This window comes from Pogoniulus pusillus, chromosome 18 (assembly GCF_015220805.1).
Source record: "Pogoniulus pusillus isolate bPogPus1 chromosome 18, bPogPus1.pri, whole genome shotgun sequence".
Classification (NCBI taxonomy): domain Eukaryota; kingdom Metazoa; phylum Chordata; class Aves; order Piciformes; family Lybiidae; genus Pogoniulus; species Pogoniulus pusillus.
The window spans coordinates 16,123,605-16,150,595 of NC_087281.1; the positions used below are offsets into that span (position 1 = coordinate 16,123,605).

Below are 26,991 nucleotides of genomic sequence, written 5' to 3' on the forward strand. Positions count from 1 at the left end.
GAGTGATTTGCCATTGGAATGGGCTGCCCAGGGAGGTGGTGGAGGCACCATCCCTGGAGGTGTTCAAGAAAAGACTGGATGAGGCACTTAGTGCCAGGGTCTAGTTGACTGGATAGGGCTGGGTGCTAGGTTGGAGTGGATGATCTTGGAGGTCTCCTCCAACCTGGTTGATTCTGTGATTCTACGAAAGAGCTGTGGATATGCAGAAGCTTAAAGAGACATCAAATACTGAAATGAATACAAATATCCATACAGTAAGAACCTTGTACATTAAAAAAATTAGTTACCATGACCACTAAATACATTTTTACTAACTTTTCTTCCCATAATACTTTCCAGTTAAAGCACCCTGTGGTTTTGCATGTAAGAGATCCTATCTTAGCAGGGGGGAAAAGAACCCGACAGATACACACCCTCAATGATAGAAACACAGTACTGGCACTGACAGCAAACGACAGAACGGCAGCCGCTGTGCAGACAATGAGATCTGACTTCAAGACTTCTTTCTGTGAAAATAATTATTTTACACAAAATTAGCAAGCCAATACTATTTTAACTAAGGAGAAACAACTCTGTTCCAAATTACTCGCAGCCAGCATTGCAATGAGGCTAATCAGCACTCCCTGATGCAAAAATATTTTCTCCGTTATGCTTTTGAAAATCATTTCTTCACACTCTGGGTTTGTCAAAGTAATCCATTTAATTCCAGTAATTCATCATGCCTAGCTCTAAATCAAGCTTTTAAATAATGTAGTTTTAAGATTGGAGAAATTAAAGCAATACATTTTCATACCAAGTCTGACTCTGTTTAAAGAATGTAACATTTTTACATTATGCTTTTTTTTTCCTTTTTGAGATTCAAAATTCTGGTTCTGTTTTTTCATTTGCAGGAATCAAGATTTCTTCAGAATCTCTTTCCCTTGCATTATTGAAAGGAGTCCTGCTTTTCTGCAATGCCCTCTGAGAAACAAAGTTAATGCATTTAGTAATTTCTACAATAACATGTCTCATTCTCTAATTTTCTGTCTTGGAAGCCAAATTTGAGTAAGATTTTAGGCATATCAGACAAGGCTTTTGAGATTCAAAATTCTGGGTCCATTTTTCATTTGCAGGAATCAAGATTTCTTCAGAATCCCTTTCCCTTGCATTATTGAAAGGAGTCCTGCTTTTCTGCAATGCCCTCTGAGAAACAAAGTTAATTCATTTAGTAATTTCTACAATAACATGTCTCATTCTCTAATTTTCTGTCTTGGAAGCCAGATTTCAGTAAGATTTTAAGGGATATCAGACAAGGCTTTTTTTTTAGTGTCACTGATTGATAATGCAAGGACATGTCTGCCTTTGCATAAAGATCTATAACTAGGGTAAGAGTAATTTTGTTCCTTAAGACTGAATAATACCACTATCTTTTAAGCCTATTTTTCTTGTGATTAAAATGTCAGTCTCAGAGAACAAATAAACAAGATGGCTTGTTTTCTGAACTGCACTTCAGAAACGACCAAAAAGTCTTTGGAAGTGAAAATCTTGTCTTAGATTTATGAGGCATTTAAGTTCAGCACTGGGTACTACTGATAAGCTATTAAATGGGTAACTATTCTGTAAACAATCATAGAACACACTGGGCTGGAAAGTACATGTAAAGGTCATCTAATTCACCTCCCTGCAGTAAACACGGACATCCTTAACTAGATCAGGTTGCTCAGAATCTCATCAAGCCTGACCTTGAATATCTCCAGGGATGAGGCCTCCACTATCTCCCTGGGCAACCTGTTCTAGTGTTCCACCACCCTCATAGTGAAGAACTTCCTCCTAATGTGTGCTCTTGGTTTAGAAACTAACTCAGGTTTTTATTCAAAGACATCTATGAACAACAATAGAAGAACTGTAACACTTCTGTTAAATTCAGAAGCTCATCCAATTTCCTGGTGCTGTAACCTAGTTAGTCTTTGGAGATTCTATGATAGCAAACCTAGGAATCAAGGAGATAAAAGAAAGCAAGCAGAAAAAGTGAACAACAGAAGGGTTGCAAATTACAGCAGAAGCTGGTAGCAATCACTATATTTAGGCTGCCTATCACTCTCTGCTATGAAAGATGCTTCTTAGTAAAAGGTCACAAGCACCAGCACTTCCACTTACTGCAGCAGGCCTTTGAAATTCAGCAGGACTAAAAAGCCTTCAGGCTCCAGAAGTACTTTTACTTTGTCCCAGGAAACTCCAATCCAGTTTAACTGAATTCTCAAAGCCATCATCACGGTCCTTCCCCTCCCCAGGCTGCTCAGGAGCACCTACTACCTCTGCAAAGGGACCACCCTCCCAACCCTTGCAGAGCTGCGCCATCTCCAGACAGCTCTGTGCTCCATGTGAACTACAGGTGGGAAGATGTTAACAGCAGAATTAATTAGGTCTTCCTAACTCTCCCCGACCATCTTTTCAAAACATAGCCCTGCTGGCCTTGTTCACTGCATGCAATAGGAGAATCACAACATGAATGGCCTCACTAGAAAGACCTTCTCTTTTTCCTGAACAAAATTCTTATCCCTGCCTGACCCCAGAGGTCCTCTCCATTGTCACTAGTAATTTATGTGTTCATCTGACTTTATGTATCCATCTAAAGTTAAGAGTACGTGGAGCAATACTGAAACATGGCTGTCAAAATCTTGATAAAGATGGATAAGGCAATCATCATCTCTTCATGTAACAGAAACAATAATTAGTTTTAACCTTTAATAATTATTTTTAACCTTTTCAACTTTTTTAAAAGATGCTGCATATAGAATCTATTTAAAGTAGCATCATTTAGCCTGTAAAATCCATCATCTGAGAAAGTTAAGTGCTTGACACAGGCCAGTAACATGTGCTGGCAGCCCAAAAAGCCAACTGTATCCTGGGCTGCATTAAAAGATGCATGGCCAGCAGATCAAGAGGTGATTCTGCTGCTCTGCTTTGCTCTTGTGAGATCTCATTTGGAGTACTGTGTGCAGCTTTGGAGTCCCCAGCACGAGAAGGACATGGATCTGTTGGAGAAGGCCCAGAGGAGAGCCATGAAGACGATCAGAGGGCTGGAGCATCTTTCCTATTAAGACAACCTGAGGGAGTTGGGTATGTCCAGCCCACAGAAGAGAAGGCTCTGGGAAGACTTGATAGCAGCCTGCTAGTACACGAAGGAGGCCTATAGGAAAGCTGGAGAGGGACTCTTTATAAGGGCATGCAGTGATAAGACAAGGGGTAATGGATTTAAACTGCAGCAGGGTAGATTTAGATTATGCAATTATAAAGAAGTTTGTTACTATGAGGGTGGTGAGACACTGGAATGGGTTGCTCAGAGAAGCTGTGGACACCTCATCCCTAGAAGTGTTTAAGACCAGGCTAGATAAGGCTTTGAGCAATCTGGTCTAGTGGGAGGTGTCCTTGCCCAGAGCAGGGGGTTGAAACCAGATGATCTTTACGGTCCCTTCCAATTCAAGCCATTTGATGACTTACATGGCACTGTTTCAGTCCTTTAGTGAATATATGTCATGAAAAGGCTTGATGAAGCATCACTCTCTGCACAGCTGAGTCCATCTACTAATCTAAAACAAGTTTACATTAACAAATGCACTCCAATCACATCTTCAAGCCCTTCTGTGCAATCAGAAAGGATTAATGTTAAAATGATGTATTTCACAAGCTCACAGGATATTAGGGGTTGGAAGGGACCCAAGGAGATCATCTGAGTCCAACCTCCATGCCAGAGTAAGACAACACTAACACAGATCACAGAGGAACACATCCAGACAGGCCTTGAAAGTCCCCGGAGAAGGAGGCTCCACAACCTCACTGGGGAGCCTGTCCCAGTGCTCTGTGACCCTTACAGTAAAGAAGTTCCTCCTTGTGTTGAGGCAGAACCTCTTTTGCTGCAACTTACACCCATTGCTCCTTGTCATGTCACAGGGAGCAAGTGAGCAGAGCTTGTCCCCCACCTCCTGACCAGCCCTCAGGTGTTTTATAAACATTTAGCAAATCCCCTCTAAGTCTTCTTTTCTCCAGACTAAAAATCCCGAAGTCCCTCAGCCTCTCCTCATAAGCCATGCCTTCCAGTCCTCTCATCATCCTCATAGCCCTCCACTGGACTCTCTCCAGCAGATCCCTGTCTCTCTTAAACTGGGGAGCCCAACACTGAACACGGTATTCAAGATGAGGCCTCACCAGGGCGGAGGGGAAGGGGAACCTCTCTTGATCTGCTGGACACACTCTCCCTAATACAGCCCAGGATCCCACTGGCCTTCTTGGCCACAAGGGCACATTGCTCTGCCATGGTTAACTTGTTATCCACCAGGACCCCCTGGTCTCTTTCCACAGGACTGCTTTCCAGCAGATCACCTCCTAGCCAATCAGGTGACTGCAGACTGTAATTCTAAGAGTTACATTAAATATAAATTATTAATATCATTAATTAATATTAATAATAATATTAATTAATATTAATAAAATTAAATATTAACAAATTAGCTGTAAAATCAGATAAATGGATGCTTTGGGGTGATGTTTTTGGAGCTGACATCCTAACTTTCCATTCTGTGCCAGGTCACATGACAATTGCATTCTAACTCTGCTAACATCTAAAGTGTTTAAAGTACCATGTAGGTCTAGGATTGTCCTTTTGCCCTTGCATGAACTGCTTCAAAATATAGATGTACTTGCTCAACAGACCCTGTAAGAGCTCCTTCTTGATGTTGCAGACACTTTGAAACTCCTTCAGAAATTCAGGGTTTTCTCCTTCTAAAACAAAGCTGACCAGTCATTGCTTTTGCTTCATGTCACAGCACTGTGGTCAGCCCTCCCCAGAAACTTCCGGTGCTCAGCAGTTATCTCAGGCAGAGAGGAATTCAGAGCTATGTTCCAGACAAAAACCTCAGCAACAGTGGGTGGATCTGTGGCTTCTGATGAAGGCAGATAGCTCCTGCAAAGCACATGCCTACTGTAGATGCAAAACTGTTCCTATCTAGACCCAGCTGTCTAAAGAAGGATCTTGGATTCCGTTCCCAAGGCCAGGCACTTATGAACTAAACGCTGGGTAGCCCTGTGACGTGATGCTTGAGTCCTTCACTGCAGTTGGTCTAGTGTGGAAAAGTTAAGGTCTGGTCACAGTTATCTCCCAGTTTTAATCACTGTTACAGTTTGGGCTGAACACAAGTGTTCTTTATTTTACACTCAAGGAAGAAAACGAAAACCCAACCCAACACTGCTATGTTTGAGGCCTCAGACATTTAGCAAGCAGAATATACTACAGTGGTGTGTTTGTTGGGATTTTTTAAATTACTGTTTACAATCATGCTTTTGGAGCTTTGTACAAATGCTTTTACTAGCCATCTAAATGTTTGTATTAAAGGCCAGGAAGGAAGCTGAGTTTGAATGTAACACATTAGCACCCTCAGGCCACTGGTTAATCTAGTAATCAGCCATGTGGATGCCTATAGAAATTAATTATAATGGTAGGAAGCACCATTCTCAAAGTTGAATGGTCAATTATCCATCACAGCTGCCTTATAATTCAAGCTTCCAAAGCTGGCAATCGTTACACAGCTATTCAGCAAAGGAAAACAGTAAAGGTCATGTAACTAAACATGAGAGATGCTGTGTTTATTATTCCTAACATCAATGCAAAGCCACTACAGAATACAACATATTAATTTTCAATATTAACCTTGTTTCCTCTCAGCTTCTTGAAGCCAAATCCTTCAAAAAGGAATACTGAAATATCCCCCTTCTCCCTTCCAGCCTCACTGGAAAGAAGATGTAGCAGAACTTCTGTCAGTTTCTAGGCATGGATTTAAAGGAACAGGAGATACATTCTCTCATTTCTGTGTTTAAAAGGTTCCTCAGAGTGGAAAATGGATGGGAAAGAGCTTTGAACAGAAAGTAATAAAATAAAAAGGTCTTACCACTGATTCTCTCATCTTTTCTGGAAGTGGATCTGTTGATGAATCTTCAAATTGCTGGCGCAGATAGTGAGGGACGTATCTGCATTGAATAAGTGACCTGTTGAGAAGAAATCCTGGTTAGAATGCTTTTGAACACAGCTCATAGGTATGAATATTCCTAGAGAGAGGAAGAGAAGTAACAGCCTCAGATTTCCTTTTTCATGTATGCATTAGCTATCTGCATAGCTGGAGACTGACACAAATCAACCCTATCTATGATTGAGGTAGAACTCCCCCAACAAAATGTTGAGGAGTTTCAGCAACACGATCAATGTGACCAGGTCATTTAGAGGAACAAGCAGAGAGGATACTGCTGCATTCATACATTTTTCAAGTGTTTCAGCTAAGCTGAAATCAATATGCAAGCTGTGAAGGCCAAATTATCATTTCTACACATATTGTGTCTCAGTCCTTGATTCAAGATTTACATGCTACCCCTCCTCTTCCATCTTGATGTTCATGCCACAGACCATCACTTAATACTGTTGCCAATTTCCTTAACTTCTTTTAATTAATTTCAGAGGTGTTAAAAAAAAAAGCTTAAACCTCTTTAAGGATTATATATTTTTTATTATGATTGCACAACAAACATTTGATGTTGCTGTGCACATATTCTTAATCTTTGGATATTTAACAACCATTTCAGTTGCTGAAGATTTGATTAAGAGTGTTACTAAATAGATAACTAGATTTAAAAGTTAAAACTGATTTTATGGTTTAAGATTACTTCTTTGAAACAGAGGTTTGGGTTTTATTAAAGAAGTTAATGAACTGGTGTGTTCTTCCTGGGGAGTGGTAGAAAAGAATAAAGTCAAATTACTTAAACATTGAAAGAGCTCACAATTCCATGCTGATTTGCAATTCACCTGAGTACTTTTTACTCCAAGGGTAAACAAATCTCCCCAATACAACACACAGCTTCACTTCCTTCTAAATCCGAGTCCTATACTGTAACAGTCAATGAACTACACACCACCTGCATAAAGCCTGACTGAGGTCTAATCGACATCTGTCCCAGACAGACATTGTAGGCTTTGGGCACTTCTTGTTGTTTTGCCACATCACAAGTTAAAAATGTATAAATATCAGATCAAGGATCATAAAGAAGGAATTTCTCAGCTCTTCAGTATGATTTACAGGGATGCTGATTTTCTACTAATGCCACATACCCTTCTCTTCCTCATTAGAATTCTTCTCTGTTTCGCAAGTTTCTCTCCTCAAATATAAACTCAAATGGCCTAAAAAGCCTGTCTGTTTCCCCTTTCTCTCTCCTGCATTACAGAATTGTGTGTCCAACCATTCTGACTTACCATGTCTACTACAATTTTCATACACTAGAGAGCTCCATGTTAAAACACATAACACAACCCATGAATCAGAGAGAACCCGTGGGTCTCCTCACAGGTCCTCTGCCAGTGTTCTAGGGTATGAGAGTTGTCTGTGAGACAATCTCAGAGGGCATGGTGGTACTGATTTCACTTGCTTAACTCCACAGCCATTTATACAGCTGCTTGTAGACCATCACAGGCCTCATGACAGCCATATAGCACAGTTCCCTCATGGGAAAACTCACATCTGCTTCCTCTGAGCTATAAATCTATAGGCCTCTCTCATGTCACCTCAACTTGCAGATCAGTGTTGGCACTTCCCCTCTGCATATCCTCTATTTGCAATGATAGTTCTGAAGTCACACTACCTTTCCTCAGCTACCTCTAGCAGACTGGGTGAGAGGAGAAAAGGAAGAAGTCCCAGAAGGCATAGCCTGCTGACAGTGATCCTCAGCAAGAGATGGAATTGAGCCATCCCACAACATCAGATGTCCTTTACATAGTGCATATTCTGCAACTTCAGTAGCCTCAGCACCCTATCAACTAAATCACTATCCTCCAACATGGCAGGCACACAATTTCCCAAGGGTCAAATCTGCTTCAAAGAGTTTAGATCGTGTTGTTTCAAGAGCACCAGCCTTCCTGGCAATCCAGCTGCAGCACTTCATTTATTTACAAGACCAACCAGGCAGACATGGTGAGGAATTTCCATCTTGCCATAGTACTTTTGGGAGGCAACTCCCATGATTCTAAAATCCAGACATCACACTCTGGTTGTGTGCTGTATAGAGTAATAAATAAGGAATATTTATGGGCAACTTACATCAGCACAGATGGGTCACTGCTTTGTCTGCTAAGGTGATAAGAAAGTGCAACTAGCAGACCACAGAAAGCAGAGAAGAGTGCTGGAATGTGTTGTGCATCCCAGGGCTCCTGAACAGAAGGGCAGAAAGCAGAGTATTTATAAGTTAGGAAAGCAGAACTTAAAACAGAAAGAGAAAAAATTAAGTAGGCTAAGCCATACAGGCAGTCTTAAATGTACAGCATATAAATTTGTTCACCATCTACAAAGGACTGAGAATCCTTTTTCATGACAAAGTCTATTATTGTTTAAAAGATTGTGATTAGAGGCATGTTTTCTGATCACATTATATAATTCCTCTATAATCAGCAATTAGCTAGGAAACCACATGAAAGGCAGGTTTTCTTTCCTCCTTAATGAAACACCAGAGGCAAATTCTCATTAAAATGAGAGGTGAGTGAAATGAACTGCACTGTATTTGTCTAAACTCTAAATTGATCTGTAGTTACTTGACCTGTGGTCAGAATGCATGCAACAAATGTTCATGTCATAAAAATCAGGCAGTGGGGTACAGTTCCAGCACCTACTCTGAAATACTTCTGCTGCTTTGCATGTTACATCTAGGCCTTGCATCTTCTGCCTGAAAAAAATCACAACTTGTACAGGACCAACACATTCACAGAATAAAGTAGGTTTATTTCTCTTCTTTGGCCCAGTAATCTGTGTGATTTCATAGCAAAGCTGACTCACATAATGAAATATTACATTTCTTTCAGGTGCAGTGAATATCTGAGTAAGGCAAACCAATTTTCCTTCAAGGGACAAACATCCAAGCCACTGCAAAATGAGGTTTCTTTGGAATTGAACTCTGAAATTTCCATTTTATTAAGACTAGTATCACAGAAGTAAAATTCTATTTCCAAGAATCATCTTGCCCTTACTCTACTACTGAACACCACAAAGATGAGTGCCTAGTTCAAACATTCCTACTCAGAAGAGTCATTAAAAACAAAAGAGAGTTAGAGAGTATTATTGAAAGAATCCAACAGCATTTCCTTGACAACTTAAGCTTTGCCATCCAATTCCACTCTTGATCTCACTGTTCCCAGTTTTGGGGCTTTTTTTTGTGTTGCCTTTTCTCATATATAGTCCCAGGTCAGAAATATGTCTTTTTCAGAACACTAGAGAAAAACAAACTGTAGCCACAATGTGCTGAAAATAGCTGATTCATTACCTCTCCAAATATCTTGCATTTCCAAGAAAACACAACTGTGTAGAGATTCACCCAGCAGCCTCTAGTGTATGATTGCTTCTTTGTTCTGCAGCTTATTTCAAATGCAAAATACTGCCAAGAGCCCAGCAACATCCCCCAGGATGATTAGGGGACAGGAGGGAATGTCTTATGAGGAGAAGCTGAGACACTTGGGACTTTTTAGTTTGGAAAAGAGAAGGCTGAGAGGGGATTTGATAAATGTTTATAAATACCTGAGGGCTGGCCAGGAGAGGGGGGGGGACAGACAGACAGGCTGTGCTCACTTGCTCCCTGTGATAGGACAAGGAGCAACGGGTGTAAGCTGCAACAAAAGAGGTTCTGCCTCAACACAAGGGAGAACTTCTTTACTGTAAGGGTCACAAAGCACTGGGATAGGCTCCACAGAGAGGCTGTGGGGTCTCCTTCTATGGAGACTTTCAAGGCCTGTCTGGATGTGTTCCTCTGTGATCTGTGCTAGATTGTGTGGTCTTCCTCTGGCAGGGGGTTGGACTTGACGATCTCCTTGGGTCCCTTCCAACCCCTAACATCCTGTGAGCCTGTGAACATAGCTGACATTGATATGTATCAGTAACCAGTGTGATAAATCATTCTGCTCTCTTCCTACTGCAAAACTGCACATGGATGTTTCCCCATATTAATGTCTAAGAAACATTTTACTTCCATCTTCTCTGTATACTACACACAGCTGCTGCATTTGGCTGGCCTGCGCTCTAGTTCCAACGTGCCACTGTCCCTTAACACTCAGCTGTCAGGGAACCATTAAAAACAGGAGAGACAGGCATCAACATTTGCTACCTGCCTAGAGAGCAGGACTTTCCAGAATAATGCCACACAGAGTTGTACAAAAAATGAGACTAAACAAAGATGTCATTTCCCTGACATCAGTGTGATGTACCTTACTCCATTTTGTCATTTTCCTCTCCTGGCTAATGAAGTCTGTGGTAAAGCTTTAAACTAAAACAAGATTTTGTTAAAAAACAACATAGCTGATAATTGGACAATGATTCTTCTCAGGGGGAAAACAGGAACGGCAGGTTTTAGTCGTGGAAGCTGGTATTATCTGTCACACTAGGCAGGGAGTTTGACTTCCTACTTTACCTCATTGGGTTGAGGTGACACGTAGTGCTCTCACACACAGTTTTGCCTTTGATGCAGAAACTCACGTAGTCACTTTTGAAGCAAATGAAACAGACTTACAGGGCTGAGGATGAAAGTGATGAGTTACAGACCCAGTGGTCAGCGTGGGATTCCACTCTGACCACAGAATCACATAATCCCCAAACAATCCTCTAAAAAAGGAAGATAAAGGTGTCTTTGAACTTAGGAGCTGGTGGAGGTATGGATGCAAATGTATTTTTTTTTACATGTGGCAATAGTAATTTTAGAGAGGTTGTTTGGCCTGGAGAAGAGAAGGCTCAGGGGGGACCTCATTGCTGTCTACAACTACCTGAAGGGAGGTTGTAGCCAGGTGGGGGTTGGCAACCAGCAATAGAACAAGGTTTGTGTGGGAAGGGACTTTAAAGATGATCTAGTTTCGAACTCCCTGTCCCATTTGGGCAGGAACACCTTCAGCTAGATCAGGTTGGTCAAAGTCTCATCCAGCCTGGCCTTGAATACCTCCAGGGTGGAGGCATCCATGACCTCTCTGGACAACCTGTTCCAGACTCTGCAGGCATAATTTACTTTTTCTTTTATAGCTGGACTGTAAGTTATTACACACTGAAAACTACAAGCAGAAATGCTGAAGTTCTGTCTAAACTATGAGTCTCAACACGGCTGCAAATATCACTCGCTGAAACTGCGTATCTGACAATCCTGTCCAAAATTAACACCCTTAACAGCTCTGGCTTAAACCTCAAGAGTTTCTAAATTGGGAAGTACATAAGACTGATGAGCCCTGACTTCAAAACCTCTAACAGGGATGAACTGTTTTATGTGGTAGAAACAAAGCAGTCTAATAATCCTATACTTCTACTTTCAGTCACTTACACATCTGGGAGTTCTGTCTATACACATGGGCCCTTTCAGTGCTGTTCTGAAATTTATTTGGCCAGGCTTAGGAGATCGAGGGAGATGTTTACTTGCAATTCCTTCTCATTATAAAAGCCTAAGACAAGTATTTCAAAATGATGAGCACACGCACACGAAGCTTGCATCGCTGAGAACAGGCACCAAGAAGCATTGTTATTTGGAGTAACGAGCTTAACTCATTAAACCACAAACCAAATCGTATCTGTGTGATCTGAGAATGATTTAAAATACTCTCAGGATTTTTAGTAACTGTCCATTCAAGTGATGAATTAGATAACAGAAAATACTTTCTTCAGGCAGAAGGTTATGGAAACTATGTAACTTTTGTTTAAAAAAAAACCACAAAAACAAATCACAGAATCAACCAGGTTGGAAGAGACCTCCAAGACCATCCAGTCCAACCTAGCACCCAGCCCTAGCCAGTCAACTAGACCACGGCACTAAGTGCCTCAGCCAGGCTCTTCTTCAACACCTCCAGGGACGGCAACTCCACCACCTCCCTGGGCAGCCCATTCCAATGCCAATCACTCTCTCTGGCAACAACTTCCTCCTAACGTCCAGCCTATACTTTCCCTGGCACAACCTGAGACTGTGTCCCCTTGTTCTGTTCCTGGTTGCCTGGCAGAAGAGACCAACCCCCACCTGGCTACAGCCTCCCTTCAGATAGTTGTAGACAGCAATGAGGTCCCCCCTGAGCCTCCTCTTCTCCAGGCTGCACACCCCCAGCTCCCTCAGCCTCTCCTCACAGCGTTTGTGTTCCAGGCCCCTCACCAGCTTTGTCGCCCTCCTGTGGACACATTCCAGCACCTCAACATCTCTCTTGAATTGAGGAGCCCAGAACTGGACACAGCACTCAAGATGTGGCCTGACCAGTGCTGAGTACAGGGGCAGAATAACCTCCTTGTCCTACTGGCCACACTGTTCCTGATACAGACCAGGATGCCATTGGCTCTCTTGGCCACCTGGGCACACTGCTGCCTCATCTTCAGCTACTATCTATCAGTGCCCCCAGGTCCCTTTCTCCCTGGCTGCTCTCCAGCCACTCAGTCCCCAGCCTGCAGCACTGCTTGGGGTTGTTGTGGCCTGGCTCTCTCTGGCGGGGGCTACTTATCTAGGTAAACATGTAGGGAGTGGGCCTGGGTATGGCTGCAGAGGCCTTGTTTGGGCCTACGGGTAGCAGAGGAGCTGGAGCAGAAGCAAAGGAGCATTGGGCACTGCAGATCGGTTTTGGGTTGGGGGAACATTTAATGGGGGTTGCTACGCATCCTGCATATTCTGGGTACTTTATCTTTCTTTTCAAACATGATTCTGTATTTCTTTTCCAATTCATTTGAGAGAGTCTCGTTCTGTTTGCTCTTTAAAAAACAAACATGACATCCACACTCAAGGCTGCCTACCACTACCTGAAGGGACACTGTAGCCAGGTGGGGGGTGGCCTCTTCTCCCAGGCAACCAGCAATAGAACAAGGGGACACAGTCTCAAGTTGTGCCAGGGGAGGTATAGGCTGGATGTTAGGAGGAAGTTCTTCACAGAGAGAGTGATTGGCATTGGAATGGGCTGCCCAGGGAGGTGGTGGAGTCTTCTCTCCAGACTAAGAATTCCCAGGTCTCTCAGCCTCTCCTCATAATGCAGTGCTCCAGTCCCTTATCATCTGTGCAGTCCTCTGTTGAACTCTCTCAAGCAGATTCCTGTCCCTCCTGAATGAGGAAGCCCAAAACTGAATACAATATTCCAGGTGAGGTCTCACCAGAACAGAGTAGAGAGGGACGAGAACCTCCCTTGATCTGCTGGACACACTCCTCTTAATGTTGATCCATGGGTTTTCCAGGAATGGAGGTGAGGCTGACTGGTCTATAGTTTCCTGGAACCTCTTTCTTGGTCATTTTGAAGACTGGAGTGACACTTCTCAGGCACCTCTCCTGTTTGCCACAGTTTAGCAAAAATGATGGAGAGTGGCAGAATGACAACATCAGGCAGCTCCCTCAATGCTCTTGGGTACATCTCATCAGGGCCCACAGACTTATTGCTGTCTACAACTACCTGAGGGGTGGTTGTGGCCAGGAGGAGGTTGTTCTCTTCTCTCAGGTGGCCAGCACCAGAACGAGAGGACACAGCCTCAAGCTACGCCAGGGGAGATTTAGGCTGGAGGTGAGGAGAAAGTTCTTCCCTGAGAGAGTCATTGGACACTGGAATGGGCTGCCCGTGGAGGTGGTGGAGTCGCCGTCCCTGGAGCTGTTCAAGGCAGGATTGGACGTGGCACTTGGTGCCATGGTCTAGCCTTGAGCTCTGTGGTAAAGGGTTGGACTTGATGATCTGTGAGGTCTCTTCCAATCCTAATAATACTGTGATACTGTGACTTGTGTATATCCAATTTGTGTAACTGACCCCTAATCCAGTCCTCACTGGCTGCTTATTTTAATAAGAAATAAAATAATGTGGTAAATTGATTATTCTAATTAAGTTTTCCACAAATAGTATCTTTCCTTTTGGAATAATTATGAGAAATGAGGCTAGACTATTTCACCACACAATAGAGCAATTAGAACACAAAGACCACAAGGAGAGGCTCAAGCCTGATACCACTGGAATAAGTCTTCAGCCTGGGCATTTGATGTGAGCAACTCTTCACCAGTAAAAAGCACACAACTGTGCAGATCCATTGTCCTCTGCAGTTTATTTTAGGAAATAGAATCCTGCTGCTTACACCTGCTGAACTGTAAGATGTTCTGCCAACATGAAGAGTTTACATTTGAGCATGCTACATTTCAGCAAAGAAACAAGCTTTGCAAGCCAGAAATCCTGTGGCAGAGACAGTTTATCAGGTGTCCCTTCCCTGAATACTTTTGATTGTGCTGATTTTTTGGCCCATATGAATACTGGAGATTTTGCTCTGTTGGTTTTGCCAAAACTGACTAGAAATGAATGAGTAAAATAAAAATAAAACCCAAAGAACAGCTGTAAAGTGCAAGCATGGAAAGGATGCCATTCCTATCAACTAAACCCAAGTATTTACAACACTTGTGCAGTCATCTCAATAAAACAGACTACAGTATTTGCTTGGTTTTGAGTTCAGCTGCAATTGTCTTGTACACTAAAAATCCAAACCTTCATTTGATTAGGATGAGAAGCTGTTGCTCACTACATATCAAAACAGTTCTAGTTTCTTACAGGCTTGTTAGATCACTGTGCTAGTTTGAGCCTAGCTGGGATATTCTGCTGAGAGGAATTAGATGATAGGCTGTGAAAAGGAAACAGTGGTGATGTCTACTGCACTCATGAGCTTGCTGAGATGTATAACAAGAACACAAACATAGGTAACAGAGTCTCTCTCTGGCTTTTGGGATGCACTTCTCTCTCTCTAACCTAACTTGCTGTCTGACTAATCCTTTTGCTTCTTAACCCCCCCTGGCCCACCCTCCAAACTCACCTTGAATGTAAGGCAAAGTCTGGGGTAAGGTAGAGAGGTGGGAAGAAGGTGGAAGGGTGGTTGGGAGCCCCTTTTAGGGACTCTCCTTTCTGGGAGGGCTGTTGTGTTTCTGTATTACTTTTTAACTTGTATGTTCCTGTATATTTCTGTATGTACTGTAAATATCTTCTTGTGTATTGTGCTAAGCTGTAAAATATAAAGCTTCATTCAATTTCCAGAGCTGAGTCTAGTCTGGGTGATTTTCTTAAGTCTGGGGAGGGCAGGTAACACCCAAACCATCACAGTCACCTTTGACAGTGGACCCTATTCAGGATCTGTTTCTTCTCTCACATTTTAGCCAATTCCTATTCTCCCCCCATCAACCAAAGAATCATTCTGTTGTGATGCTATAAACAACAATCCAGAGGAAAAGTATCTGAACCTGACTGAAGAACAAGGACAGGTCATAACTTCTAGAAGAGAAAAAAACCCATGAAATTTCAAGCACCTCTGTAAACTGAGATTATAATCTGAAGCAAGTGGAAGCATTTAATTAACCTCCTCAGAAGTGCCTTCACAAGAACAGTGCCATAAAAAAATCAAACTAACTGTAATTTCTCTGTGAGCAGAGAGGTTGCACTTAATATTGGTAATTTACAGCAGCTATCTTGTATATCTTTCACAGCACTCCACATCTTCAGGGTAGCTTTAAAAGCATATTTCTAAGCAGTCTGAAGTCTAATCCATGAAGAAATTGCTTATCTACAAAACCACCTGCATGGTGCAATTTAGAGTATTATGCTGAGAAAGGAGTCTGTAGAATATTTTAGGAGGTTCTTCTTTTATACTTCTTACATAACTTTTTTTTTTAAAGTATCCATCACACAACTTCTCTACCTGCAACTACTGAATCATCCTCTGCAAACCTTGAGGGGGTTGGAGTAATTATCATTTCTCCAGATATTTGCCTATTGGAACAGTGGTTTAGCTTAATTCCTTTCTTCCACATAGCTTTCTCCATTTTCCTCATTTTTCCTATCCCACCACTATAGATTTTCTCTCCCTCTGTTGATCCTTGCAGGGACTCACACTCTGATTCTGCCGAATCATTCATATAGCCAGGAACTGGCAGCAGGAGCACCAGCTGCTTTAGGAATCTGCCCAAGAAGCAGTTCATCTTTCTAGAAGCACACAGCTGGGTGAGGTCAAACCAGTATAACTCATATACTAGGTGAGCCCAGCAACAGGAGATTCCCTGAGAGTACACCACATGTTCAAAGACATTTAAAGTGCTTTAACGCAGCACTGATCAGCAACTCAGTTGCCATAACGTATTGCGTACAGACTCAAGCTACTCAGGGGCAAAATGGTGGCTTCAGGCATTTCACTCTGATATTGGAAGTGGTTAAAAATACATGCACAGCCAGCTCAGGTCATCTGTGGGAGGTGTTATAATTGGCCTTCCTTGATTTAAGGCTCCTACTCAAAAATTTAAATGGAGAAATGTTAAAAGCTGTTACAGAAACACTTATGTTCCTTAAAGAAACACTTGATCATCCCTCTTATCTGTGTAAATTGCCAGCCTGGGTGTTGACATAATATATCCTTGGCTTAAAAAGAACCTCACATTGGGATCTCTGTGCACGCACCACCATGTGTAACACCATCAAGCATCCTCTCACATATGCCCACAAGATGTCAAGAGCAGCTTATAAATCACAGCACATCCTGGTACAACCCTGCATGGGCGCTGACAGCATCTAGCCTGTAATGAAACACTGTCAATAGATTGGCCCTCACAGGATGAATTTTATCAGAAATCACAGATGAAATTCTGGTCTCACAGTGGTCATTGGGAATTTTGCAGCAGACTTGAAAGCAGACAAAATTTCATTGCTACTTTTTAAATTAAACAAAAATTGCAGAGGACACACACATTTACTGGGAAAGACCAAACCCAAAAGCAAGCTTTAGATAGAATATGACTCAAAAAGCAGCATCTGCCAAAACCACCCTGACATTGGGCATCACTGGGAAGGGTACTGAGAACGAGGTGGCAAATTTGCCAGGTCCGAGAGCTGTGGCACATCCTCATTCTGAGCACCATATGCCATTTACTCTCCATATGTGAAGGCCACACCAGAGCAAGAGAAGGCAAAGTGGGGTAACTAACCTAGCTACTCTTGTCCCTCCACTGCCTTCAGAAATGTGGACCTATTTTACTAAATTCACCCTGGCTGATACAGGTCATTAGGAGTTGCAGCTTCTTAACACAAGGCTTCTGTAAGTCTCTGTAAGGGAAATTCAGCACACCATTTCAAACTGATAGACATAACAGGCAAACAGCTACAGGTATTAGACACACATCCAGTGAGACTGGAGAGCTGGGCACAGAGGAACCAAATGAGGGTCAACAAGGACAAGTGCAGAGTCCTGCACCTGGGAAGGAATAATAAACTGCACCAGTACAGGTTGAGAGGTGATCTGCCGGAAAGCAGCCCTGCAGAGAGGGATCTGGGAGTCCTGGTGAATAACAAGTTAATAATGGGACAGCAACGTGCCCCTATGGCCAAGAAGGACAATGGGATTTTGAGGTGTGTTAAGAACAGTGTGTCCAGCAGATCAAGGGAGGTTCTTCTTCCCCTCTACTCTGCCCTGGCGAGACCTCATCTTGAATATTGCATTCAGTTTTGGGCTCCCCAGTTTAAGAGGGACAGGGATCTGCTGGAGAGGGTCCAGCAGAGAGCTACAATGATGATTAGGGAACTGGAGAGCATGCCTTATGAGGAGAGGCTGAGGGACCCGGGACTTTTAGTCTGGAGAAGACTTAGAGGGGATTTGATAACTGTTTATAAACACCTGAGGGCTGGTCAGGAGGTGGGGGACAGGCTCTGCTCACTTGCTCCCTGTGATATAAGGAGCAATGGGTGTAAGTTGCAGCACAAGGGGTTCCACCTCAACACAAGGGGGAATGTCTTTACTGCAAGGGTCACAGAGCGCTGGAGCAGGTTCCCCAGAGAGGTTGTGGAGTCTCCTTCTCTGGAGACCTTCAAGGTCTGTCTGGATGTGTTCCTCTGTGATCTGTGTTAGATAGTATTGTCATGCTCTGGCAGGGAGGTTGGACTTGATGATCTCCTTGAGCCCCTTCCAGCCCCTAACATCCCGTGATCCTGTGTGATTTACTTCAGTACTTCTACCACAGTTTCAATGTTTCAGTGTTGCCAACAGGCAGTACCTGAAGCACAGCTTGTAAAGCTTATGTTGATAAACATCAGTGACAACATAGCACCAAATAATGCTGATCTCTATATAACCCAGGAATTCTCATCTTGATTTCTTACAAGTTTTGCAGTATTGTTTTTCTGGCTTACCTTCACTGCACTGAAGCAGAAAGCATAGAGGACAATCAGAACCACAAAGCTTCGGGAAATGCTGTATAGTGCAGATACAAACCCAGCAGCAGCTGAAATACAGACATTACATGTTCATTTCTTCTTAAATGAGAATGCACTCTCAAAAGAAAACAATCAAACAAACAAAAACAAACCAACCAACTCTTGCATCAGGAAAGGCATAGAGATTAAAACTAGGTATGACAAAGCTGGTTATTGATGAAACACCCTCAATGCCCTAAATGAGCTCACAAAACCGTTTATAGCCAAGACTGAAAGCTTGATATATGTACTCCGTGTGTTTGCCTGAGGTCCCATACTGTTGCTTTTTGTACAGAACATTGTTTTGATAAACTGTCATTATGTCTCCTCATGTTGGATTGAAGTGATTTAAAATGCTAGTTAAATTCCATGTGGAGTTTTGTTCCTTCCCTTTGCTCCTGAGAGTTCTAGCTTGCTCTGTCAATTAGGATTTGTACCATATTAAGATCTATGAATGAACTTAAAGTGAGAGAGAAGGATGTTATCTGATCTCTTGCTATCACCTCCTTTGAGAGCTTACAGAAGCAGAGATGGAAACACTATCAGACAGAATTAGGAGTTCACCAGTCTCAATAACAGAGACATAGGGACTCAAACCCATGCTCTAGTTAGGGTTCAACATACACTGCAATCGTCATTACTGATAGAGTGAAGACTTGATCCAACACATTATTTCCTTCAGATCTGCTGTGGTATTTATGATACCAAATGTAACAACTCTAACACCTGTACTAGTTTCAGCCACTTGTCAAAGGCTGTATCTATAGTAGGAAGCAGAACAATACAGAGAACATGAGGCTGTGGAATGTGCTGAGGATGTCACATCCATGATATACATGCTTGAGACACCTTACTGCAAACTATCTCTAGTCTAATCTCACATACTTTTATGCTCATTACTGTCTGGAATGCAATATGTGCACCCTTACAGTGCAGTTTTCTTCTAAGCTTCATCCAAATGGAATCCAGTTTGCATACTCTGACATCATTCCATGATGCAAGACAACATGTGCTAAAGAGGAACACAGATGAAGTTTGTTTCTGATCCAATCTGACAGTGTTGATACATCCCAATCTTCTCTGTTACTTAAGCTATAAAGAACAAAAAAAAACCCACTACCAACAAAAACAATCCTACACATCATCTTTCAAAGGTCTTGTTCAATTTCTGACTGAAATAACACCAAGAATAAACCCAAGAAAAAAAACCAACCCAAAACAAAATGGGGGGGGAGAAGGGGGGTGTGAGTGTCAAAACTCCCCAGACCAAAAAACCACAAACAGAAAAACCCAGCAAATCAAACAGCCAACAAATCCAGTATCTTGTGAATGTGCCTTTTCAAAGGAATTTTAACTAAAAAATCCCCAACAAACCAAAAGAGCTTTTCTTTCTTACAAAGAAAACATAAAAGGAAAGAGAGCTTTGAAGTCAACCACATTTTGCAGACTACAACTCTTCAAAAGAGAAAAAGAAATCTAATCAAAGAAGTCTTATTTGTGTTCACTGTTACATGAATACCATTAGCTGTTTGAGGTTTAACATGCACTTTGTTTTTAAAACACCCAATTATGCTTACTTACCAGAGCCCCCAAACAGCAACATGTCTATTTGCTCCAAGAGATATATACAGAAGGTGTTGATTTGAGGGAAAAGGCCGAGAAGAGAAATTGCAGGAAAGCAATATAAAAACACTAAAGAAAGAAAAAGAAGTTTCATCTTAGAATAGTCACACAGCACAAGGTATGGAGAACACAGAAACATTCTCTGTAACAGAAGTTGCCCCAGTAAGTTCTGAAGCTAACTCAAGTAAGCATACTCTTCCCATAGCAGTAACAATTACACTTACATATTCAAATCATGCTCTTTTATGTGTGAAGACCTAAAGGTTGGAAGTTAACTTTCAGATTAATTTTGGATAAAAGTAACATAAGAAAAAAATATCATTATGTAGCCTCTTAACTACTTCCTAGATACTTTCAAAGTTATGCTCCTAGTTTCATTTAAACTACTGAAATTTTCATTTTTCAGAATTTGGAAATTTCTTTTGGAATTTGAGATGGTTTAAGCACAGGTATAACAAAGCAATGTAAACCAGAAACATTTTAATAGCCAAGATCCCAGATATTTAGACCATCACCGTATTCTGCCTCTGTCGGCAGCCAAAAGGGTTCTACACTTTGGCCACAACAAGCCCAAGCAGCACTACAGGCTGGGGACAAAGTGGCTGGAGAGCAGCCAGGCAGAAAGGGAGATGGAGGCACTGGTAGATAGTAGCTGCAGATTTTTTTTCACTGCGAGTGTGATGGAACACTGGAACAGGCTGCCCAGGGGAGTTATGGAGTCTTCCTCTCTGGACATATTCAAAACCCACCTGAATGTGTTCCTGTGTGATCTGGTGTAGGTGAACCCACTCTGCAGGGGAGTTGGACTAGATCGAGATCCCTTCCAGCCCCTGACACTCTGTGATTCTGTGATCTTTATGGTCTTTTAAACAGAAATGCTAATTTAAATGGCTGCCTTACAGTCATAAAAAACCAGGAGACATAATTCAGGTAATTGTGCTCCTAGTCTTAAATCAGTTCATTTCCTGCCTCTCCCCATTTCCATCCATCTACTCAGCTCCACCCTAAAAACTGCTCAGCACAGCTGCCTAACAAGGCATCTAAACACACATTTGACCCAAGTATCCAATACTGTCAACTTGCAAAGATGCATGCACAGTTTAAATCACATTCTCACTGCTTCACTGTACTACTATTAGAATGCTCTGCGTGAAGGAGAGCGATGTGTGTCAGCCACTATTCCTCATAAACAAGGATGAATCTGTTTACACGCTGGGAAGAGTGTAGTTTCCTCCTATTCATCCTCATAAAAACCAAAACAAACAAATTACTAGTACAACTTACTCTCCTTCCCACCCTAGTCAAATTTTAAGGTAACAATAGGACTTGTGATCTTCGTTGAATACTAATTTCACATTTTACTGCCAGCTCTTCTTATTAATGCCTCTTGTGCTGAAATAAAACACATCGAGTTGGATCTGACAGCCCTTATTGTATTATACATGGCTGCCATCTAATATTGTACATCTGAGAAAGTCAAACACAGAAAAAAGAATTACATACTCGAGTGTTAAACACAAGCACGGCTCACTGAAGCATACTTGCAATTACAATGCAGCCTTCTTCATGACTTCCTCATGGCAAAAATGACACATAAACAAGAACGTGAGGAAACATGGTCTTCTCAATCTTTTTCATTCAAATGCCATTAGTAATGTCCTCTTTGTTTAGAAATCAGTCTTCTTTTTGGTATTACACCAAGTTATAACAAGTCAAGGAAGGACTACTCTTGAAGACAAAGGGATGGTGAGAAACTGCCCATCAGGCCATGTGGATTTGTCACAAAATTAGCTATCTCAAAAACTCACTGCTGAACCCATCTTGGACTACAAACTGCAGTCCAAATGACTGTCTTTGCTGTAGTGACCTCAGTAAAAAACTGAGTAAGAGCAGAGGAAGAACAAAGACAGAGATTTTATTCTGTCAGTACACTCAAATATAAAGGGGTGAATACAAACAAAGAGGGAAAAGTTAGTTGGCAACAGCAGTGTCATCACCTCACCCTCTCTCTATTAATATCTTGAATAATCTTAACAACTTAACTAAAACAGCATTATTTATCTCATCCTGCAAAGGAGCATAGGAGAATGGAAAGCAAACAGTTGTCACTTAGAAAAGGATTGGATTTAGGAGCAGTAGCTTCTCTATGGGAAGCAAACAATAAATGCAACTGATTAATCAATCGGAATTGCATTCTGAATTCCAGAGAGAATTTAAGTATCACATGTTTCCATTAAAGAACATCACCCTTAAGAGCTGGACTACTAAGAGATGCTTATGTGAACTGCTGGCATTTAATATGGCAGGCCAAAGGTTCCCCTAAACAAGTAGTTACCAGATAAGTGTGGGAGGGACTCATAGATTTTGAGTTTGGAACCTGGGTCTTTTGAGAAATGTAGAATGGTAACTCAGTGTTAATGTCTCCACAAACATTTTAGAAGTCAAGACTTTTTTTTTTTTTTAATTGTATCTGACTTGTTCATTTGCTGTGCAACCATGCACACTTTTCATGAGAAAAAAAAACAAAAGTGTTATTTTAGTAGTACACAGACTTTCTGTTCTCTCCCCACCTCTGACCCTAGCAGAGGATAACATTCATACAGAGCCTTTCTTACCCTGACAGAAGCTCAGCCATTGCTAAAAGTAGCAGGCAGAGGACTTATTGTCAAAATTTTGCCACGACTTTGATACTCTTTTGAGATGTCTGCCAAATAATTCCACCAATACAGCAACAGTTTAAGTAGTTTAATCACCAGAACTATCAGACTTTGGGTGATTAACTACTTTCGTCATTAACTACACCTATAGCATCTCATGACTGAAGACTGAACCTGGCTGGCTGTGCCATTACTTTCAATACATCTACCAGAAAGGTCAATTGAAATAAGCAATTCAGAGTGAAAACCACAGGTAGAATGAATTGAAACCATGAGCACTCAACTAACAGAAATCAATTGCAGAACCATCATCTATTTAAAATAACCCAGAATCGAATTGTAAATAGATTGCTTGCAAAGAAATGGACCTGTTAAAAACATTTCTTAACTAATGAGATTAAACCTCTAACAAATTTTCTCTTAGTTCCTTTTATAACCTTGCTCCAAGACTTTTACCATACTATGCTATGCAGCACCGCACTAGTTCCTCACTAAGTCCTTCCTATGATTTCCATCACTTTAGCTTCTTACTGTAGTGAACACCTGAAACAGTCTAATCAAAAACCCCTAGATTTCCCCACACATCAATTCTGCATACAATATACTGTGAATAAAGTGTAAATGAGTGAGGCACCACGTAAGTGTCAATCCAATAAAAGGACATCAAAATTACCTAGCAAATAGGCAAAAATACAAAACAATAGAAACATTTAATTGGTATTTAGTGGGGGTCAACTTCTCTCTCGATTTTATTGCCCAAAACAATTATTTCTGTACTTTCAGTGCCCATGGGAATCTACACTCCAAGTGCAGCAAGATGCAGAAAGATGCCAGCTTGTCACGGCTCACAGAAGTAGCTGCACTGTGAATGCTTGGAAGGATTCACTGTAGCCAGAATTTGGGACTCCCATAGATACAAAGCAGGCAATAGGCAAAGCACAGCACCAAACCACTTGAACAAATACAGTTTGCAAAATAAGAAAAAGAGGACAAAAGGAAACAGCTCCTTCTCCTTTTCTCATTAAAGTGTTACTACCTGGGGAGATGAGCCTATATTTCTTCTATTCTTCCATCTACTCCAGGCTGTTTCAAGAATCTGCTCTACCATCTCTTTTGAGGCTAGCCAAAATTAGCACATTTATAATCACACTTTGTTTTCTTACACTGGTTGCTATAGTTTTCTGTTCATCCCTATCCCAAGTGTCATTAAGGATTCTCCTTGAATTATTTATCAGCATTTTTACCGTTCACCTTTGACAGGCAGAGAAAATAAGATGTAAGAACAAACTTTAATGAGACCAAAGAAATGAAAGAAACTAATGAAAGTAAGCGAGATGCAGGTTTTCGTTATTCCCCTGCTTCTGGTGGAAAGGATTCAGAATCAATGAACCCATATAAAGAGCCAGAAGGCTTTCCTAAAAATAGTATGCATTTCAGGCAGTAATAGCCTGACATGAGTACAGCAGAAAGCAAGTATGACAGCCATAGATAAACAGAGACCTCAAAGGTCATGCGCTTGATAGCACAAAGTTCTTTCCTCTACTACAGTAGGTTTTCCTAGTTCTAAATTCACAAACCAACAAGTTGCCTTTGCTACACTATGAGACAGCTCTTGGGAAGTTTTTACAACTTCTGCAGTAAACTTTAACTTTTTAACTTCATGTCTCGCAGTGTTGCACTACTTGAGTCTGGTTCAGCACTTGTACCTGTGACACAACTATAGCAGCATGGCAGTCACAGACTGCAAACATGTAACAGGAAGAAGTGCCCTGACAATGTGGCATTTCCAGTTGTCACCATTCCTACTTAGTGACAAAGGACCAACAGTCCTGTCCTGGGGCAATATCTCAATGAACTCAACCACCTCAGAAGATGATTCCAGAAGAAAAGAGATTTGAAAGGGTAATGCAGAGTGGCCACTCTATGCTAACTCAGGAGATAAAACTAAACCAGTTAAAAGCATGTTCCTCGTGACTGGAAGAATGTCCATCTCAGGAATTTGCACAGATCAGCTTTCAAGCATTTAATTTAAAACTGATCTTATTCTGCAGCAGCTGCTCTGCAGACACAAGCCCTTACAAAGACTGACTGGCTTTCACAGGTAATGCCTTTTGCTACTAATATTAGTGACACTTAGTTTTCAATAGAGACTTTTCTATGAGCCTCAATTCTTCAGGAACAACTTTTACTTGAGGAAAGGTTGCCAGCTGCCTACCTGCTTCCATTTCAAGTCAATCCAAGTGTTTCTATCAATTTGACTTCCATAACAATTTGCCTCCATAACATGGATTTGATTGCCAACATGGGAAAACATAGACTTCCCTGGCTAACCCTTAATTCATTTTCACAGTCCTAGGAAAAACATTGACTCACCTATTACATGGTCTCTGGCTGACTGGAGAGATCTAGGTGAAAAGAGCTTCAAGCCATACATTGTATAAACTGGAAGACTTGTGTCTTTAGATCCAGCATCTAGCAGCAAAACAAGGCCACACAATATACAAAAATATACAGGTCTGCTGTAGGTTATGATTTTATTGTGCCCCTGGAGAAAAGGAAAAAAAATAAGGAATAAAAAAGAAAAGAGATAGAGAAGTGTTTGAGTTTTGTATCCATCCTCCTACTGCATACACCACAAAGCTGGAGAGAGGGTCACAAGACAGACAAAATATTTTAATGATTTATACACACTAATTAATAATAGATATCTTACAAGGTATGTTTATATCTTCTCCAGAGAAGACTTTCAAAAGGCACAAACAGCATTTAAGATTAAATATAGCAATCATTTATGCTTTTTAAGATCTAACCTTCTGGACCTCTGAAAACACACTAACTGCAGAAGACTTCTTCTGTCAAAAAAAGCCCTCCTAATACATCTGAACTTCTCTTTTCAATTAAAAAAAGAATTTTTTTCTCTATATTGCTTTTATTTTAATGAATGTCTGCTTAGATATCTTGGTACTTTTTTTTCCTGTATTAAATATACAATTAATTTTTAATTGCATCTTGGGAAGTAAAATAATAATAGAGCACCTACTAGGTGCAGTGTGAGGCGTGAAGATTGATTTTCTTCTTGTTGTTGATTTGAACCACTTGACAGCAAATCAGTGTCCTCCTGGAGGAGGGGACACTCAGCAGCGGTTTCTGATCTCTCTCTCACATGCAGTGCTTTGAAACCGTGATCCAAAGGAATTAACACGTAGAAGGATCCTTTTCCCATACCATTCACACATCTCTCACACAACTGATTTGCACTAATACTAGAAAACACTGTTGTGGGGCTACGGGCCAGGAAGAATAACAGATGCTAAAGAAAAGTCTTTATCATTCTCCTGGTAGCAAGCTTAAGGGAAAACAGGACATTTTATATTCTGGTAAGCCAGATGATTCCTTCAATGTGAAAAGCCAAGAGCAAAATTACAGGGATTTAAGTTTGCTTTGCATAAAGCTGCTGTGAAACTGTTCGTATTTGTAAAAAGTAATTTAAGTTAGCATAGTAAAAAATCACTTTTTTTTGAGTCTACTTGCTGATCTGAAACAGCAGCAGCATTTGGCTGCTGGCCAGGCTTGTATGTTAGCATGGCCGTGAACGGATCTGTGCTGTCTTTGTGGGATCAGACAGTTAACGTAGTGACAGGCTGCAGAGAATGAGCAGGCTTATATCACGCCCCAAAATCATGGAATATGAATCAAGTCTGATTGACAAATCCTAGCAGTTTGATTAATCAGAGTTCCAATTTTTCAGATGCCTTTTAAAAGGAAAAAAAAAAAAAACAACATGATCATGAAAAAAAAACCACAAAGGAGAATTAATAAGATAACAATCTGACTTTGAAAAAAAATTAACTTATAATATTCCATCCTGGCTGTTTTTAAACTTCAATTCATTTATCTTAAACATGATTTCCCTACCTTAGGAAAACAGTAAATACTGCATCTAAACAATTGCTAAGAGATTCACATTCTGATGTATCTCCAAACCAAAGTCTCTTTCATCATGTCACATTCTTGCCTTATCTCTTGTGCTACAGAAGTCAGGTTTTATCTTTGCCTGTTAGCTTTTTGAAGGCGTTTGGTTACTACTGAGATGATGACTCTAAGTCCAGAGCTTTAACTTCATTCAAAGCAGACCACCGACCAGGTTTACAGTGTGTATTTAAATCTTAGTTCTAAAGTAGTTCTGTGTGCTGAGTGAAGAGCTGGGTGGAGGGCAGAGCTTAAAGGGTCTACACCTGGCTGGCATCTGGTCACCAGCCATGTTCCATAGGGTTCAGTTCTAGGGCCAGTTTTGTTCCATGTGCTTATCAACAACAAGAAGAGGCTTTGCACAGGAATCTAGATAGACTGGAGCACTGATTAATGGGATGAAATGCTGGATTCTGCACCTAGGACAGAGTAACGCCATGCACAAGTGGGAGAGAAGTGGCTGGAGAGCAGCCTACAGAAAGGGACTTGGCAGTGTGGGTCGACAGT

General features: G+C 41.4%; 1 protein-coding gene across 1 annotated transcript in view; it reads right to left on the reverse strand.

Moving 5' to 3' along the window:
• Nucleotides 1-26,991, reverse strand: part of PCNX2 (pecanex 2) — a 162,995-nt gene that overhangs the window by 87,802 nt on the left and 48,202 nt on the right. The window contains exons 13-18 of the mRNA XM_064158542.1: nt 24,889-25,060; nt 19,817-19,927; nt 18,173-18,264; nt 8,112-8,221; nt 5,922-6,018; nt 414-506 (exon numbers count right to left, since the gene is read on the reverse strand). Coding sequence (XP_064014612.1) covers nt 414-506; nt 5,922-6,018; nt 8,112-8,221; nt 18,173-18,264; nt 19,817-19,927; nt 24,889-25,060 — 675 coding nt within the window. The remainder of the gene's footprint in view (nt 1-413; nt 507-5,921; nt 6,019-8,111; nt 8,222-18,172; nt 18,265-19,816; nt 19,928-24,888; nt 25,061-26,991) is intronic.